Below are 18038 nucleotides of genomic sequence, written 5' to 3'. Positions count from 1 at the left end.
TGAAATGAACACACACTCTGTGGGTGAGGATAAATGTACTTTATTAAACACCTAGCCTGTAACAGAGTAAATAAACAGAACATGGAAACCCCAATATTGCCCTTTCCTTGGCAAGGGCATTAGAAATAGCATCTGTTTTATAAAATACTGTACACTACATACCAGTATGTATGTTTAAAACCCACCATATTACAAAGTGCATACCTGAGACCCATGCACGTTTAAACACGGAGGAAAAAGAAAGAGAAAACCGAACTCTGGTGACAACGCCACAGGACGTCAAACCAGACACTTGACCAAACGGAAAGAAATGCCAGGCTCCAGATAAAGTTAGTATCTAAAGGGCTGATTTGATCTGCACGTATTTATTCACAGCACAGACATCACAAAGAGCACTAGCAAGTAAACTCCCACAGATCACATTTACACCTCATCTCTGGGAACTACGCAGAATTTTAATGGGAATAAAAAGGTGGGTATTTTTTTTATTTCTTTTAAAATTTCGAGTGCTGCCCAATTATTTTACCTCCAGTTTTCTCGCCAATTTTGAATTTCCAATTCCCCTCACAGCTCAGGACAGCTGAAGGTTCAGCGGGCGTCCTCCGATCCCACGGCTGAGCCAGCTTCCTCTTCTACACCCGGGAACGAGAGAGCCGATGTCAGCGAGCTACCGAGCTCTGGAGGACGAAGGCCAGCCCTGCCGGTCTCTGTCTGAGTTCGCTGGGTACCTGGCCAGTAGGGTCCCCTGTAGCGCAATGAGGAGAAACAGTCCCGCTGGCTTTGCCTCCCTAACCCACGGAAGGGCCAGAGCCAATGCAACGCTCCCTCCAGAATCCCCAGCGAAGACCAGTGACGTTGCGCAGCCAGGACACGAACCTGCGCTCCCCTGACTATATGACTCGCCGTGCAAACACGGCCGAGCTTTTACCAGGGAGACACTCAGGGACCCCCAGGCGTGTATTTATATTTGAAAATATATACACTGATTTATCATTTTTAACTTTTTTTTAAAAAAGAAAAAGCTGCCAACAAAAGTTGAGAAGACTGTAGGTGATGGATAAGGCATAACCATATAGCCCTCTGGTTCAGAACATTAAAGGAGATTCTAAATTCTCTGTTTCAGAACATTAAAGGAGATTCTAAATTCTCTGGTTCAGAACATTAAAGGTGATTCTAAATTCTCTGGTTCAGAACATTAAAGGTGATTCTAAATTCTCTGGTTCAGAACATTAAAGGTGATTCTAAATTCTCTTGAGCATTCCGCAACTGTTGCTATTGAAAACACAACCCATGTTCCTTTTGAAAAACCTACATTCTGCTTTTTTAATATCAGCAATCAAATTCACGGCTCGAGTTGGAAATATTAGTCCCTTACTGCACTAGCACTTCTTCTAAGTGTTGGACGCACTACAGCCCACTCTGTGGAGTTCCTATAATCTTGTTTTTTTCCACAACAGCAGTGCAAAGTGTCCATGTGCGGTGATAGCTGTACAGAAAGTTGTGTGTGTGCGTGTGTTACCATAGTGACTGTGCAGCACCAGCCTTGCCATCTTGTGGTGGAGAGCTGAGCTGTCCTGTCAGTCTGTCTCAGGGTGATGTCATTGCTCCTGCTTTCTCTGGCTTTTTCCCTTTCGACAGGGCGGCCACCTGCTTCATGAGCTCCCTGTTGCGGGTCTGCAGAAGAGAACAAGAGAACCGTTGCATGCATTATAACCCTCAGTAACAGCACAGCACAGTATGATACAGGACAGTGTGACAAAGCACAGTGAAAGCATCGCACAGTGCAAGGAAGCATTGTAAAGCACAGTGAAAGCATCGCACAGTGCAGGGAAGCATTGTAAAGCACAGTGAAAGCATCACACAGTGCAGGGAAGCATTGTAAAGCACAGTGAAAGCATCACACAGTGCAGGGAAGCATTGTAAGCATTGTAAAGCAAGTGAAAGCATTGTAAAGCACAGTGAAAGCATCGCACAGTGCAGGGAAGCATTGTAAAGCACAGTGAAAGCATCGCACAGTGCAGGGAAGCATTGTAAAGCACAGTGAAAGCATCACACAGTGAAGGGAAGCATTGTAAAGAGATAAGGTAAAGCTTATTAAAAAACACGACAAAGTAAACTATGGTAAATGCATAGCATAACCATGGGAAAAAAACTGCAAAAGGACTGTGCAAATGAACAGTTGTTAACTTTTATAAGGGCAATCACGTATGAGAATTCAAAGAGGATTTCATCTTGTGTATCAATGGCATCCCGTGCATGGAACATATAAAACAGTTCCAAAGTAAAAACATGTACAATAAAGCGCCTCTTACTGTAACCCAAACCATTCCTCACAGTCTGAGCAGTCTCTGTGCTGTGCGGGTGGTTGAGAGTCAGTGTCTGGTTCCCTGTGCTGGGCGGGGTGGTTGAGTCAGTGGCTGGTTCCCTGTGCTGGGCGGGGTGGTTGAGTCAGTGGCTGGTTCCCTGTGCAGGGCGGGGTGGTTGAGTCAGTGGCTGGTTCCCTGTGCTGGGCGGGGTGGTTGAGTCAGTGGCTGGTTCCCTGTGCTGGGCGGGTGGTGGTTCCCTGAGCACAGTGAAAGCAGTGTCTGGTTCCCTGTGCTGGGGGGGTGGTTGAGTCAGTGTCTGGTTCCCTGTGCTGGGCGGGGTGGTTGAGTCAGTGTCTGGTTCCCTGTGCTGGGCGGGGTGGTTGAGTCAGTGGCTGGTTCCCTGTGCATAACGGGGTGGTTGAGTCAGTGTCTGGTTCCCTGTGACTGTGGGGTGGTGAACAGTGTGGTTAACTTTTATAAGGGCAATCACGTATGAGAATTCAAAGAGGATTTCATCTTGTGTTGAGTCAGTGGCTGGTTCCCTGTGCATGGAACATATAAGTCAGTTCCCCTGTGCTGGGCGGGGTGGTTGAATCAGTGTCTGGTTCCCTGTGCTTACTGGTTGAGTCAGTGTCTGGTTCCTGTGCACAGGGTGGTTGAGTCAGTGTCTGGTTCCCTGTGCTGGGCGGGTGGTTGAGTCAGTGTCTGGTTCCCTGTGCTGGGCGGGGTGGTTGAGTCAGTGGCTGGCTTGAGTCAGTGTCTGGTTCCCTGTGCTGGGCGGGGTGGTTGAGTCAGTGTCTGGTTCCCTGTGCTGGGCGGGGTGGTTGAGTCAGTGTCTGGTTCCCTGTGCTGGGCGGGGTGGTTGAGTCAGTGTCTGGTTCCCTGTGCTGGGCGGGGTGGTTGAGTCAGTGTCTGGTTCCCTGTGCTGGGCGGGGTGGTTGAGTCAGTGTCTGGTTCCCTGTGCTGGGCGGGGTGGTTGAGTCAGTGTCTGGTTCCCTGTGCTGGGCGGGGTGGTTGAGTCAGTGTCTGGTTCCCTGTGCTGGGCGGGGTGGTTGAGTCAGTGTCTGGTTCCCTGTGCTGGGCGGGGTGGTTGAGTCAGTGTCTGGTTCCCTGTGCTGGGCGGGGTGGTTGAGTCAGTGGCTGGTTCCCTGTGCTGGGCGGGGTGGTTGAGTCAGTGTCTGGTTCCCTGTGCTGGGCGGGGTGGTTGAGTCAGTGTCTGGTTCCCTGTGCTGGGCTGGTTCCCTGTGCTGGGCGGGGTGGTTGAGTCAGTGGGTTCCCTGGCTGGGCGGGGTGGTTGAGTCAGTGTCTGGTTCCCTGTGCTGGGCGGGGTGGTTGAGTCAGTGTCTGGTTCCCTGTGCTGGGCGGGGTGGTTGAGTCAGTGTCTGGTTCCCTGTGCTGGGCGGGGTGGTTGAGTCAGTGTTCCCTGTGCAGTCAGTGTCTGGTTCCCTGTGCTGGGCGGGGTGGTTGAGTCAGTGTCTGGTTCCCTGTGCTGGGCGGGGTGGTTGAGTCAGTGTCTGGTTCCCTGTGCTGGGCGGGGTGGTTGAGTCAGTGTCTGGTTCCCTGTGCTGGGCGGGGTGGTTGAGTCAGTGTCTGGTTCCCTGTGCTGGGCGGGGTGGTTGAGTCAGTGTCTGGTTCCCTGTGCTGGGCGGGGTGGTTGAGTCAGTGTCTGGTTCCCTGTGCTGGGCGGGGTGGTTGAGTCAGTGTCTGGTTCCCTGTGCTGGGCGGGGTGGTTGAGTCAGTGTCTGGTTCCCTGTGCTGGGCGGGGTGGTTGAGTCAGTGTCTGGTTCCCTGTGCTGGGCGGGGTGGTTGAGTCAGTGTCTGGTTCCCTGTGCTGGGCGGGGTGGTTGAGTCAGTGTCTGGTTCCCTGTGCTGGGCGGGGTGGTTGAGTCAGTGTCTGGTTCCCTGTGCTGGGCGGGGTGGTTGAGTCAGTGTCTGGTTCCCTGTGCTGGGCGGGGTGGTTGAGTCAGTGTCTGGTTCCCTGTGCTGGGCGGGGTGGTTGAGTCAGTGGCTGGTTCCCTGTGCTGGGCGGGGTGGTTGAGTCAGTGTCTGGTTCCCTGTGCTGGGCGGGGTGGTTGAGTCAGTGTCTGGTTCCCTGTGCTGGGCGGGGTGGTTGAGTCAGTGTCTGGTTCCCTGTGCTGGGCGGGTGGTTGAGTCAGTGGCTGGTTCCCTGTGCTGGGCGGGTGGTTGAGTCAGTGGCTGGTTCCCTGTGCTGGGCGGGTGGTTGAGTCAGTGTCTGGTTCCCTGTGCTGGGCTGGGCGGGTGGTTGAGTCAGTGTCTGGTTCCCTGTGCTGGGCGGGGTGGTTGAGTCAGTGTCTGGTTCCCTGTGCTGGGCGGGGTGGTTGAGTCAGTGGCTGGTTCCCTGTGCTGGGCGGGTGGTTGAGTCAGTGGCTGGTTCCCTGTGCTGGGCGGGGTGGTTGAGTCAGTGTCTGGTTCCCTGTGCTGGGCGGGTGGTTGAGTCAGTGGCTGGTTCCCTGTGCTGGGCGGGTGGTTGAGTCAGTGTCTGGTTCCCTGTGCTGGGCGGGTGGTTGAGTCAGTGGCTGGTTCCCTGTGCTGGGCGGGTGGTTGAGTCAGTGTCTGGTTCCCTGTGCTGGGCGGGTGGTTGAGTCAGTGTCTGGTTCCCTGTGCTGGGCGGGTGGTTGAGTCAGTGGCTGATTCCCTGTGCAGGGCCGGGTGGTTGAGAGTCACTCTCACCTGCTGTTGCTCCACAACCTCCTTGTGCATTTTCTCCATCTGGTTCATCTTGGACCTCATCTGATTCTCCTGGTACTGGAATTCAGCCTTCAGTTCCGTGATCTGCACACAAAAACACAACTGATATGATGCTCTCTCTCCTTAGTCATTATCAATGTGATGCAGCAGGCAAATAACACGCGCTGTATGAACTGTGCATCTAAAACACTGACTCTAAAGGGATCGCCTTCTCACGCTAAAAATACTTTTTTTTTTTTCGAAAGGTGTACATTATGCTTACTAGATTTCAGCAGTCAAAATCCCGTTCGTGAAGAAACGTCACGAACTTTCTACTGCAACTGAAGGCCATGCCAAGCAATCCTTTATTAGATCTGCTGGTCCTGTCAAAATTCTTACACCAAATCAGAGCAAACAAGCATACAGTACCAGGGTTTAATTTATTTGTATTTCTTTTTTCTGGTTTCAAGTTTTTGCCAATTAACTCATAAAAAGTGTGTTACAGTTAAGCAAAGTTAGAAACAAAATACTGAAGCTACTACAAATAAATACAAAAACCCTTTGCAATGAATTAATTAATTAATTAATAACGACGTCAACTGCTCATCGGATAGCTGACTGCTTTAAAACCAGACTTTTCTGACCCTTGGCAATGAGATGCAATACATTGTACACTAGCCTTGCAGCATCCCTCATGGGTACCTAAGTACCAAGGGGAAAAAAGACACGTTTGCACCAAGATATAATTACAGTAGCAGAGCTGTGTTACTGCTGCAGGCTAGACTTCATTGAGCAAGATTTGTTTAAAAGTACGAAAACATGAAGAAAAAAAAAAAACTTATTTCCAGGAATTTGTTCAAAGACAACTACTTGCGAAACCTGTGGAATCGGGATTCACGTAATTATTATTATTATTATTATTATTATTATTATTATTATTATAAGAATGTCTATGTAGTGGGGAATGCGGGCGAGTAGGGTAGCCTATTGTAGATATGCTACCAATATTTAAAAAAATATACTGCACTAAACATTTTGAGTGGATCATTTTTAAATCATTAAGCTAAAGTGCTTCTATTTTAGCTCCATTCGATCAGAATTGCTGACGCTACGGTTGTGTAGCACAGCGCTTCCTATGGAACTCAGATATAACATTTCAACATACCCTCCCCTGTTTTAATATTAATGAGGTTATTTGCATTTAAAGGAGACTACATGGAAACATACACAACCTGAAAGCACTACAAAAATAGAGTGAGAAAAAGATGAGCCTTATTTTTCTTTTTCCACGGAAATTTCCCCAAGGTTAACTTGTTATGAAAGGTAAGCTTAAAGTACACATAATGCATCCAAAGTAGAGGAATCACAAGACTGTAAACCACCTTTCTGAGCAATGTCATTAAACTCTCATTCTTCAGTCGCTGCGAAGAATGCGGCGTCTCTTTTTGACCCTGGAGAGTTGCTGATTATTTGGGTTTGTAAACTGTGAGGGTGGCTGATTTTTATTCATGCATTTTTTTCTGTTTGTTGCAACGCTGCCACCTGTAGAGACCTGAGTTTTTTTTCTAGCTTTAAAGATAGTTATTAAACGCCCTCGCAGGAAAACACGCAACGTTTAAAGTATAATATCTGCTTTTCTTCAATTTAATAAATCTGATTATTTTACCTATGTGCAGACGCTCTTTATTTCCATAAACAAATCAAACAGACAGGACAAATAAGTTGATTTTCTATCAATAGCTTCTCGTGTGCTCTGGAATACTGTGGTTGACACTGTGAGTTTGTACATGCTTGCGAAGTCTGAGAGGAGAGCATTGATTGGCTGTGCTAACAGTCGCTTTGGGCTCAGTTTTTGGCTGCCAGTGCATGCTTTAGTGTGTTTGTGCACCTTGCTGCCGGTGGACACACGCTGCTCATGAAGAACATTACAGCACAGGAAACGTTATTAAGGGGGGTCTAACTTAACAAGAAAGAACCAGATGTTTTGGTTTTTTTTTTCCAGTAACCATTTTGTATATAGTATTAGAAAAAACTATTTATTTAATCTAATGCTAACTTGTTATCTAGTCTTTGCATAACTTATTTATCAATCTCAACAAAACTTTTAAAATAGTTTATATTGTGAAACTAGCCAAGAGCTTTGGCATCATTTTTATAGTTTTACATCCAGTTTAACAGACCCCGATTTGCACTTAATCTTGGGCTACCTGATGTTGGGCAAAGTGGTCCAAGATTAATGCTAATCTGTGAAACCAGCTGTTAGCATTACTTTTATATAGTCTTAGCATGACATTTTCATAGGCTCAGATAACTCAACAGGAAGAACCTGGCCAATGCAGCACTGGGCAACGGAACTCAGACTGCCTGCCCGTCTGGCTGCCTCTCTCTCTCCCTCCCTGCCTGCCTGCCTGCCTACCTACCTGCCTGCCTCTCTCCCTGCCTGCCTCCCTACCTACCTACCTGCCTCTCTCCCTGCCTGCTTGTCTGCCTCTCCCTCTCTCCCAGCCAGCCTGACCTTCTTCTCCTTCTCCAGGATGAGCTGGTCCTTCTGGTGCAGCATCTTCTTGAGCGTGGCCACCTCCTCCTTCAGCTGGGACATGATGACGAAGTGGTCTGTGCCGGGAGAGTCCAGGGCCAGGTCCGGGGAGAAGCTGCAGAGTCAGGGCCCCCAGCACATTCACTACACAGTGCACATATAACCTTGCAATGCACCACTAACATCTCATTGTAGACATAACTTGCTGCATCCTAGTTATACCAAGATATGATAAAGTATATTATTAATAAGCATGGCACCAGGGTAAACTAAAGGGTAAATGTGAAGTTTAACAGTGGAAAAAGAATGACAAAACTGCAAAACCATGGATCAAGCTTTAGTCGGGTTATACAACTACAAGTTAATGACTTCAGAGTTAGAACAAGAAGCAGGACGAGAGGGCAGAACAGTTTCTTTTTAAAAAGTTTAGAATGGAAGCCCTTTTTTAAATTGTTAGAAATGCGTGGAATAGCCTACCAGCAAACATTCAAACAAACAGTTTGGTTCTGTCCTAATTAAAAAGGTGTCGTATCTTACAGTGTGTCTCAAACCTTGCAATAAGAAGTACCAGCTCAAATGATCTTAGGGAGTCTTTAGTCCACCTGATCATGCAGTACTGCAAATCAACCCCTCCGCTGTCAGTGCTTTCTTACCTGTCCCCATTGGCTATGACGGCGTCAAACTTGGGCTTTTTCTTTGGAATTTCATTCTGAATGGACGAGGTGGACAAAGTCTTCTGACTGCAAAGGGGGAAACAGTTATGCACAGCCACTGACACTTAATAACATATTCTATATTGAAAACTAGCTGTGTGCGTGTCCACAGATATCACTCTTATTTTGCAGAAGGTGTGTGCTGTGTGCATGGCAGTACCAGGTTTCTCTCCCTAGCTCTTTATATGCTTCCTCAATAAAGCCAGGGAAACATCAGACTTCTTTTCAGGCAACTGTTGAAGCTACACACTGTTCACACTTATATGGCAGCGATACTAGTAAAATTTGTTTCAGTGTAGAATATACCGATACGATGCCACTTTCTGTCCTGACTCACTTTTCAACACCTGTACAAAACCGAGACTGCTGTGATATACCTGTCCGCGTTTAAGCTGGTTTACATCGATACACTTCCATCAAAGATATTCTGTACTACACCAAGACACTCCACTGCTTCTCTATGGGGACCTCTGACATGCTGCGCGCACAGGGTTGTGGGATATACAGAGTGTGGGTTATTTTCCATTGAGAGCGCTGTCGGATTGAGCTGCTTTGAGATGATTTCTGCAATGTTCAAAAATAACACTTTGCATATCTTCTTCTGCTTCAGTCGTGACATCCTGGTGCTTTTCAATACTTAGAGCTTCCTGTGGTTTCACTGGCTCGCTAGAAACATGCCGGATCTCTAAATACAGCAAGTACACCAGAGTGTAACCCTAGCCAATGGAGGTGATGCAGTAACACGTGTTTCTTTCAAAACTGCACACTCGAGACCTGTGTACGGAATTCTCTTGTTAGCTACTACCTCTTCAATTACGTCTTGGCATGTCAGGGTGCAAAGCCCATTGAACTGCTTTTTTGTGTGGCAAATGTCACTTTGTAGATCTTTGTGTAGAGAGTAATAAATTGTTGTTGTTGACGCATGAGTCCCCAGCAGGGGGCGATACCTGTTGTAGTGGCTGGCATCACTGAGCCAGGTGAGCTGCTCCTTCTCCTGCAGGGCTGTATGAGAGGAGGAGCTCAGGTGCTTGCGCTGCTCTTTGGTCTTCTGCAGGACCCGCTTGTAGGAGAGGGTGCAGAGCCAGCACAGGAGCTTCCCATCCACCTGGAGAGCGACAGGGGGCAGACATCCACACAGACTGACTTGGGGGAAACTGGGGAAGGACATTCTTCAGCACAGGATCCACCCAGTGTCACAACCTACCGATAAGTTGCTCCTAGGTGGCACTGTTGAAGCGTGTATCACACAGTTAACTGACTGTCAGGGGCTATTTTTATAATCTAATCATACTGCACCCTAAAAATTATAATCAGGATTTTCCAGGGACCCAATTTCACAGAGTTGTGATTGTAATGTAACAATGTTAATATGTGGATCTCTAATCACCTCTGCAGGGTTAATGTAATTAAAAAACAGCGTGGTCAGATCCACCACAGTTCATTATAACAGAGCCTATGAGCGAGTCACTCAGGGACTCGATGAATCAGCTGACTCCACAACTTCACTGCAGCTCCCAGCTAATAAACCATTGCATACACTGTACTGTACTGTACTGTACGGGGCTATATTCTCAAAGCCATTTCCTCCAAATCATCATCTGAGCATTTCTGGTCTCTCTAAAAGGAATAAAACTTTCAACCCATCCCAAGCCCCCGAATGAAATGTGCGGGTTCTTTATTTCTGGGTTGGTGCCTCTATTGGGTGCGTTTCGTTTTCTCCTATCTGAAAGAATCAGTTTGCAGTAAATGGCTTTGAGAATCCAGCCTGAGCTGTAACTGCGCATGTTGATCAAGGCTTGACCGGTGCCACTGCTCCAGCACTAGGCAAGCCACAGCCAGTGTGATTGCACTGCAAGCCAGGCTGCTTCATACCAGCAGAGCCCCCCTGCTGGAGCAGCATCTCTATGGATAGATTTGACAGCACAGTGTGTGCTGCAGTGTTTCAGGGCAGGCTGAGGGAGCTGCTTGCCTTCTTCCTGTCGTCCTTCCTGTCGAAGGCGCAGTGCTGTTTGCACTGCTCACACGTGTGCGGGGGGCCGTGCTTCTTCTCCGAGTTCGTGCAGCGCTGGCATTTGTTACCGATGAACGTGGCGATTATGTTACAGTACTGACAGGGTTTGGGCTGCAAGACAGACGAGTAAGAGTCAGTTCAAATGAGGTCCTCTACTCAGCGCTGCACCCTGCTCAGTTTTACACTAAGAAAAAAGCTCACAAAACTTTTTGTAATGAATGTTTTGTTAAAGACAGTTCAACTGTTCATTTTATTAGATCAAGTTTGTAGTCCAACAAATACAAACTTTTTTTGTTTCAGAAAGGGTTATACATTTCTAAAGACAAACGTTAGTCCTTAAAACAGTCCTTAAAATTTTCATGAACAGGGCTCTGTATTTCATGGAAAAGCAAAACTTACTTGGCATTTTTATTATGGTAGTTATAGTCTATTTTAAAGCCCTTTTGGCTATCTCTGTAACCCCAAATGAAATGACTTAAATCTGAACTTACTGTGCCATATAATTTCACATTCTGTGCACATTTCTTACAGATGGTGTTGGTTTTACTGCATGAGATAAAAGAGAACCTGATCAGACTCTTCATAAGGGGGTGATCCCTAGTAAAGAGATTGGTGCTTCTCCAGCATAACCATGCTCAGATTTTAAACACTGGATCTCTCCAAGGCATTAAACTCAAGCATCACTACAGGTTAATGTTTCCTATGGGGATTTCGTGCACGGGTATGACTGAAGGAACGCAAAGATAGCAGAAAAAAGTAATACCTTTCCTGCTGAAACTCTGTCCTGCAGTAAGTGCACTTAACCATAGGATGTGCAATTCGGCATTCCTGGAAAATACATTACAATAAAATAAAATGATTAATGATTGATGCCCCTGTGTAATCCTCCCTATTCATATTACTTATTGCCCTTTATGTATCCATAATAATAAAATGATGCTACCAACAAACATGCCTGCTTCTCCGGGTAAGTACAGCAGGGTCATTTCATATGTGTGAAGAGCTGAGGGACTAGGAATGTGGCCTGCAGGTTAGAGCTGAGGGCCTGGGAGCAAGGGGGCAGTGTGGTCCAGTGGTTAGATCTAGATACTGGGGGCAGGTAGTGTGACTTTGTGGTTAGAGCTGATGGACTAGGAGGGAGGCAGTGTGGTCTAGTGGTTAGAGCTGAGGGACTAGGAGGGAGGCAGTGTGGTCTAGTGGTTAGAGCTGAGGGACTAGGAGGGAGGCAGTGTGGTCTAGTGGTTAGAGCTGAGGGACTAGGAGGGACGCAGTGTGGTGTAGTGGTCACAGCTGAGAGGGGACTGGAAGGGAGGCAGTGTGGTCTAGTGGTTACAGCTGAGGGACTTGGGAGGGAGGCAGTGTGGTCTAGTGGTTAGAGCTGAGGGACTGGGAGGGAGGGAGGCAGTGTGGTCTAGTGGTTAGAGCTGAGAAGGGACTGGGAGGGAGGGAGGCAGTGGGGAGGGAGGGAGGCAGTGTGGTCTAGTGGTGAGAGCTGATGAAGTTTGAGAGAGGCAGTGTGGTCTAGTGGTTAGAGCTGAGAGACTGGGAGGGAGGGAGGCAGTGTGGCCTAGTGGATAGAGCTGAGAGACTGGGAGGGAGGCAGGCAGTGTGGGTCTAGTGGTTACAGCTGATAGACTGGGAGGGAGGCAGTGTGGTCTAGTGGTTAGAGCTGAGAAACTGGGAGGGAGGGAGACAGTGTGGTCTAGGTTAGACCTGTGAGGAGACTGGGAGGGAGACAGAGTGTTCTAGGTTAGACCTGTGAGGAGACTGGGAGGGAGACAGAGTGGTCTAGGTTAGACCTGTGAGGAGACTGGGAGGGAGACAGAGTGGTCCGTGTGGGTCTGACAAGCAATATGTCCTCCCCTTGGCACTCTAAACTTGCAGTCATTTTGCAGTTTCCTGTTATATTATGCATTTCCCATAGTTTACCAGGTGCTACAGTGCCTACCTATGCTTTATTATACTTTGGTATGCTTTTACTATGCTAAACTTTTATAAGGGAACTTAACAGCAAGGCTACCCTAGTTTAACTACTTAAATAGTTTCAATGTTAAATGTTGTCAATAAGTACATAATTCACAGATCTGTCGTTTTTGAGTGGAGTTATCATTCCTAGACCCGAGTCAGGCACACTGGTCTGCTGAGCTGAAATAGTTAAAGGCAAGCAGGTCTTTATAGAGAGTACTGGAGGCATGGTACTGTGTGAGTGTATACTGTGTGAATGTATACTGTGAGTGTACTGTGTGAGTGTATACTGTGAGTGTACTGTGTGAGTGTATGCTGTGAGTGTACTGTGTGAGTGTATGCTGTGAGTGTACTGTGTGAGTGTATACTGTGTGAGTGTACTGTGTGAGTGTATGCTGTGTGAGTGTATGCTGTGTGAGTGTATGCTGTGTGAGTGTACTGTGTGAGTGTATGCTGTGTGAGTGTACTGTGTGAGTGTATGCTGTGTGAGTGTATAATGTGTGAGTGTATGCTGTGTGAGTGTATGCTGTGTGAGTGTATGCTGTGAGTGTACTGTGTGAGTGTATACTGTGTGAGTGTACTGTGTGAGTGTATGCTGTGTGAGTGTACTGTGTGAGTGTATGCTGTGTGAGTGTATGCTGTGTGAGTGTATGCTGTGTGAGTGTACTGTGTGAGTGTATGCTGTGTGAGTGTACTGTGTGAGTGTATGCTGTGTGAGTGTACTGTGTGAGTGTATGCTGTGTGAGTGTACTGTGTGAGTGTATGCTGTGTGAGTGTACTGTGTGAGTGTATGCTGTGTGAGTGTACTGTGTGAGTGTATGCTGTGTGAGTGTACTGTGTGAGTGTATGCTGTGTGAGTGTACTGTGTGAGTGTATGCTGTGTGAGTGTACTGTGTGAGTGTATGCTGTGAGTGTATACTGTGTGAGTGTACTGTGCGAGTGTATGCTGTGTGAGTATACTGTGTGAGTGTATACTGTGTGAGTGTACTGTGCGAGTGTATGCTGTGTGAGTATACTGTGTGAGTGTATGCTGTGTGAGTGTATGCTGTGAGTGTATGCTGTGTGAGTGTATGCTGTGTGAGTGTACTGTGCGAGTGTATGCTGTGTGAGTGTACTGTGTGAGTGTACTGTGTGAGTGTATGCTGTGAGTGGATGCTGTGAGTGGATGCTGTGTGAGTGTACTATGCGAGCGTATGCTGTGTGAGTGTACTGTGTGAGTGTACTGTATGAGTGTATGCTGTGAGTGTGTGCTATGAATGACGCACCAATCTGGTCCCATCACTGCAGTGGAGTGTTTCACAATTGCCTTCAGTGTTTGGTGTATGTATAGTTATGTAATGTTATGACTCAGTCCAATCAAAAATTAAATAAAAGCTGTGCTGTAATGTTTGAGTCACCTGCACTGTACATGCTTAGGATTATAACTGTGGCTTCTGTTTTTCGGTTTCTACTTTCAGAGCATTCGCTTTTTATATACTGTATGAAATTATTGTAATAATTATACTGTAATTATTTTTGGTTACTTTCGTATTTCCTATGTATAGTAACTCAACAGTACTCGCACACATCAATTGTACCTTCTTTCCATTCTTCTGGGGTTTTTGTGTGTTTAGGCATTCTGTTACATTTTGCCACAACTTGCAATTCTGTTTTAAATTCCACGAGTGTGTAAATACTCCCTAGTTTACTGTAATACAGCTTTAAATCTCATGAACAAGAACACCTCGTTTTAAATCTCACGAATAAGAACACCTCGTTTTAAATCTCATTAATAAGAACACCTCGTTTTAAATCTCATTAATAAGAACACCTCGTTTTAAATCTCATTAATAAGAACACCTCGTTTTAAATCTCACGAATAAGAACACCTCGTTTTAAATCTCATTAATAAGAACACCTCGTTTTAAATCTCATTAATAAGAACACCTCGTTTTCAATCTCGCAAGCGTGTCAGTGCTCCAATAGAAATGTATGGATTTGCTTCACTCAGTAGATGGGGAGGGTTTAAACTACTTCTGTTTACAGTTACATACAGCATTTCGAATTATTATTATTATTATTATTATTATTATTATTATTATTATTATAATAATAATAATAATAATAATAATAATAATAATAATAATAATAATAATAACAACAGCAGCAGCATTCGGGTTAACCCTTTACGCTACAAGGCACACGTGTGTCCCACAAAACGATGCTAATTTTCTTATTTTTGCAATGAGGTGCACGAAACCGAGTTTACAATGTACAGACAGGTTGAATCTGGTCGTGCAAGTTTCCTCCCTGTGATACTTGAGTCGCTCTCAAATGCATTTTAAGAAGAAGCCGTTTGAAGAAGCGCTCAATTCCTTAAAGGGTTAAAACAAATCGGGATGAATGTGATGTGAGTGTTGTTCCCAGAGTAATGCTACTCTCAGCGGCGGAGGAAGAGAAGCATGGGCGGTGCAGGTCCTAATTACAACTGCAACACTGTGGTGTGCGCTTAGCAGCACCCAAAACCTTCCTTACAGTAAGACACTGTTTGCAATACTGAGAGACCACGGGGCTAAAACAAGTGGTCGCGGAGTTTGAGAAAGAGGACGCGTAAGACAATGCCTACCATCTGCCACCATGCAAATACAGTTGCAGTGGGGAAAAAAACGTTAGGAAGCTCGTTTTAATTCAAAAGTTTCTTTTTTTAAAAAAAATGGTGGTACCTGTTGAAATGAGGGAGGATTCAAACTTCATTGCTGCTATCGGTAGCTACAATAATACGAATATGATGCCTGTAACATCTGCAAGAATGTGAGGGACATTATCTCTGTTCATTTTTGCTCCCCGAGTGCGTGGGTGCCGGTGCAGCTGCACTGCCTATCCTCCTGTAGTAATGCGCAAATAAATACGAAGGCCGTTTTTGCTGAACCCTACCCATGCCAGTCCCATCGCCTCGCTGGCTGGTCTAACCCAGAGCTTTCACCGCAGGCACGCCTCTCTCCTCCCTGCTAATAACCGTTATCCCCGAGCGCCCTGCCTGTGCCAGTGTGCCAGGGTGCCAGGGTGTGTGTGTCCGCCCCCGCCGTGCTGTTGCCCTTACCTTGCACAGCTGCTGCCCCTGAGATAGCGCCTCGAACGGGCATCTTTGGTTACACTTCGTGCACGCATATAGCGCAGCCATTTCACCTCTGTACTCTTCAATTTAAAAAATAATAATACAAAGTCGACTGGAATAAACAAAAATGTGAACACAACTTGTCCTCAGCCGCTTCGCTCCCGGCTGTCTGGGTCACTCCTGCTCCTCTCTGGTCAAGTGTCAGCCGGTTCGTCTTGCTGTGCTGTCATCGGCCGACAGAAATCCTAGTTCAAATCAGGGCGGGGAGTCCCGCCTCCTGACACCCTCGATTGGCTGTTTGAGACTCGAGGGCATGAAAGCTGTTATGTGAGTGGTGGATAGGGACGCCGGTCAATCCGGAATAGATTAGGTCATTCTCAGAAAAGTGCGTCACTCGGTCTGTGTTGTTAAATTGTATAAAACCGACATTGATACAGTATTACAGTTTTAATATATCGACTGTGAAATATAATGTGTGGATCAACTAAAGATGTATTTTGCCCTATTGGTTGCACACAGGTTCTTAACTAATTTAATACCCGTATCAATAAATCCTAAATATATATATATATATATATATATATATATATATATATATATATATATATATATATATGATATATATTAATGTCATGCATGGTCCCGTTTTCAGGCTTTTCAGCGTCTTGTTGTGTACAGTCACCGCAAAGTACTGTACGGCTCGAATGAACTTTGTTAAATCCTTGAAGGACACTATTTGTGACCCGTGTGGATCACCGGGCTTTCCCCGAGTACGCGGCGGGGAGCCTGCGTTGCTGATCGCAGATGATTATTTATAGATCACAAACTCAGACTGCGGACCTGCGGTCACCAGATTTCCAGAGTGAAAAACGAGACATTGTGTTCCTTAATCCATGAATCAGTTAAAATCATTATATAACAACACAGTCATCACATTAAAAATTAGATATAATCAGTTATATAAATGCTATGTTAATCAAAACACAACAGCGACTAATTTAAAGGCTAATTTGCCCGGTGACACTCCTAAAATTAAAATAATAATAATAAAATAATACATTTTTAAAAAGCCATGGTCCAGGAAGTTAGACAGAATATTCGTTATTAAACACATAATCAGAATTATTAAACATTTCTGAGTTTTTTATGTGAAGTGGACAAACTAATCACTTGACCTAATGGGTCGATTTTTACCAACCTGTACAAACAACAGCTAGATTGTATTAGAGCATTTTACAGCACTGTGCAGTCATACCAGATTTTATTAAGCGCCTATCCGTGGTTATCTCGGGGTTACCACTAAAAATGGAGGCTGATGCATCCGGGGTGGGGTTCGTCTACAAACCCAGCGGCGGTTTATCGAAGTTCTGGACAATAATAAAATACACACAGGTGGGTCTGGTCCCAGAGTAAGAAAGATCCATTTTATTAAATTATTCCACTTTCCAAACAGAACAGCAAGAGTTTAGAAATGCATCTGGACAACAGCAACACCATTCCAAAGAGGGAGGGGGTCCGTACAAACAGCAGCAGGGATTCCCCCGTTCAAAACAGGGACCTTGAGTCTCATAGGTGTCTCTTCATCATGAGTAACTCAAAGAGAAGGCACTCAACACCAAACTGTGGCTGCATGGGGGATGAGCGCTCACAAACCCATTACAATGAACCATGTCTGGACAGGTGAATGATTGATCCGTGAGACTACAGTAGCACTGGCTTATTGATGGTGCAAGCTTGCTGCTTCATTTCTCTAGGCAGTATCCAGTTAGTTAATTCAATGAAGCTACAATGGATGCAACAGAACTCAATATGGTATCTGTAAAGCATTAAGTTTACATCCAATATTTGGAAGTACATATTAAAGTATTGATAATGCATCTGTTATTTACATTTGTTGTGATTTATATTTGTGCTGATAGGGATTTGGAGTAAATTGCTTTGAGAATGTGGCTTGTGGAATAATGCCTTTGTCAGCTGCAGTCTCTTTGGGTCAGGGTCAGGTTTAGAGAGTTACTTTGTCAGCTGCAGTCTCTTTGGGTCAGGGTCAGGTTTAGAGAGTTACTTTGTCAGCTGCAGTCTCTTTGGGTCAGGGTCAGGTTTAGAGAGTTACTTTGTCAGCTGCAGTCTCTTTGGGTCAGGGTCAGGTTTAGAGAGTTACTTTGTCAGCTGCAGTCTCTTTGGGTCAGGGTCAGGTTTAGAGAGTTACTTTGTCAGCTGCAGTCTCTTTGGGTCAGGGTCAGGTTTATAGAATTACTTTGTCAGCTGCAGTCTCTTTGGGTCAGGGTCAGGTTTATAGAGTTACTTTGTTAGTCTTTGTCAGCTGCAGTCTCTCTGGGTCAGGGTCAGGTTTAGAGAGTTACTTTGTCAGTCAGCTGCAGTCTCTTTGGGTCAGGGTCAGGTTTATAGAGAGTTAGTCTTTGTCAGCTGCAGTCTCTCTTTGGGTCAGGGTCAGGTTTATAGAGTTACTTTGTCAGCTGCAGTCTCTTTGGGTCAGGGTCAGGTTTATAGAGTTTAGAGAGTTACTTTGTCAGCTGCAGTCTCTTTGGGTCAGTCTCTTTGTCAGCTGCAGTCTCTTTGGGTCAGGGTCAGGTTTAGAGAGTTACTTTGTCAGCTCAGGTTTAGAGAGTTACTTTGTCAGCTGCAGTCTCTTTGGGTCAGGGTCAGGTTTAGAGAGTTACTTTGTCAGCTGCAGTCTCTTTGGGTCAGGGTCAGGTTTATAGAGTTA

At 45.9% G+C, this 18038-nt stretch overlaps 1 protein-coding gene and 1 long non-coding RNA gene across 3 annotated transcripts; one reads left to right on the top strand and one right to left on the bottom strand.

Annotated features, from left to right (window-relative positions):
- Nucleotides 1-1466: 1466 nt before the first annotated feature.
- LOC121303421 (protein FAM76A) lies at nt 1467-15595 on the bottom strand. 2 transcript variants are annotated; one of them, XM_041234123.1, is made up of 9 exons: nt 15299-15578; nt 11018-11082; nt 10746-10800; nt 10213-10365; nt 9191-9348; nt 8184-8270; nt 7510-7645; nt 4998-5099; nt 1467-1674 (listed from the first exon to the last, which is right to left on the bottom strand). In XM_041234123.1, the coding sequence occupies exons 1-9, from the start codon at nt 15377-15379 to the stop codon at nt 1588-1590; spliced, it is 924 nt and encodes a 307-aa protein (XP_041090057.1). In that variant the 5' UTR covers nt 15380-15578; the 3' UTR covers nt 1467-1587. The 2 variants fall into 2 exon arrangements, with proteins under 2 accessions (XP_041090057.1, XP_041090058.1); XM_041234124.1 differs by lacking the exon at nt 1467-1674 and having other exon boundaries at nt 5001-5099; nt 7455-7645; nt 15299-15595.
- A 1116-nt stretch (nt 15596-16711) lies between these two features.
- Nucleotides 16712-18015, top strand: LOC121303465. Its single transcript, XR_005947797.1, has 3 exons — nt 16712-17601; nt 17766-17813; nt 17930-18015. It is a non-coding gene; the product is annotated as an uncharacterized LOC121303465 (long non-coding RNA).
- The last annotated feature ends 23 nt before the right edge of the window (nt 18016-18038 follow it).

The sequence above is a fragment of the Polyodon spathula genome, chromosome 32, assembly GCF_017654505.1.
Source record: "Polyodon spathula isolate WHYD16114869_AA chromosome 32, ASM1765450v1, whole genome shotgun sequence".
In the NCBI taxonomy this organism is placed as follows: Eukaryota; Metazoa; Chordata; class Actinopteri; order Acipenseriformes; family Polyodontidae; genus Polyodon; species Polyodon spathula.
The sequence above is the reverse complement of the archived record's forward strand: the minus strand, read 5'-3'. Positions and strand labels throughout refer to the sequence as shown.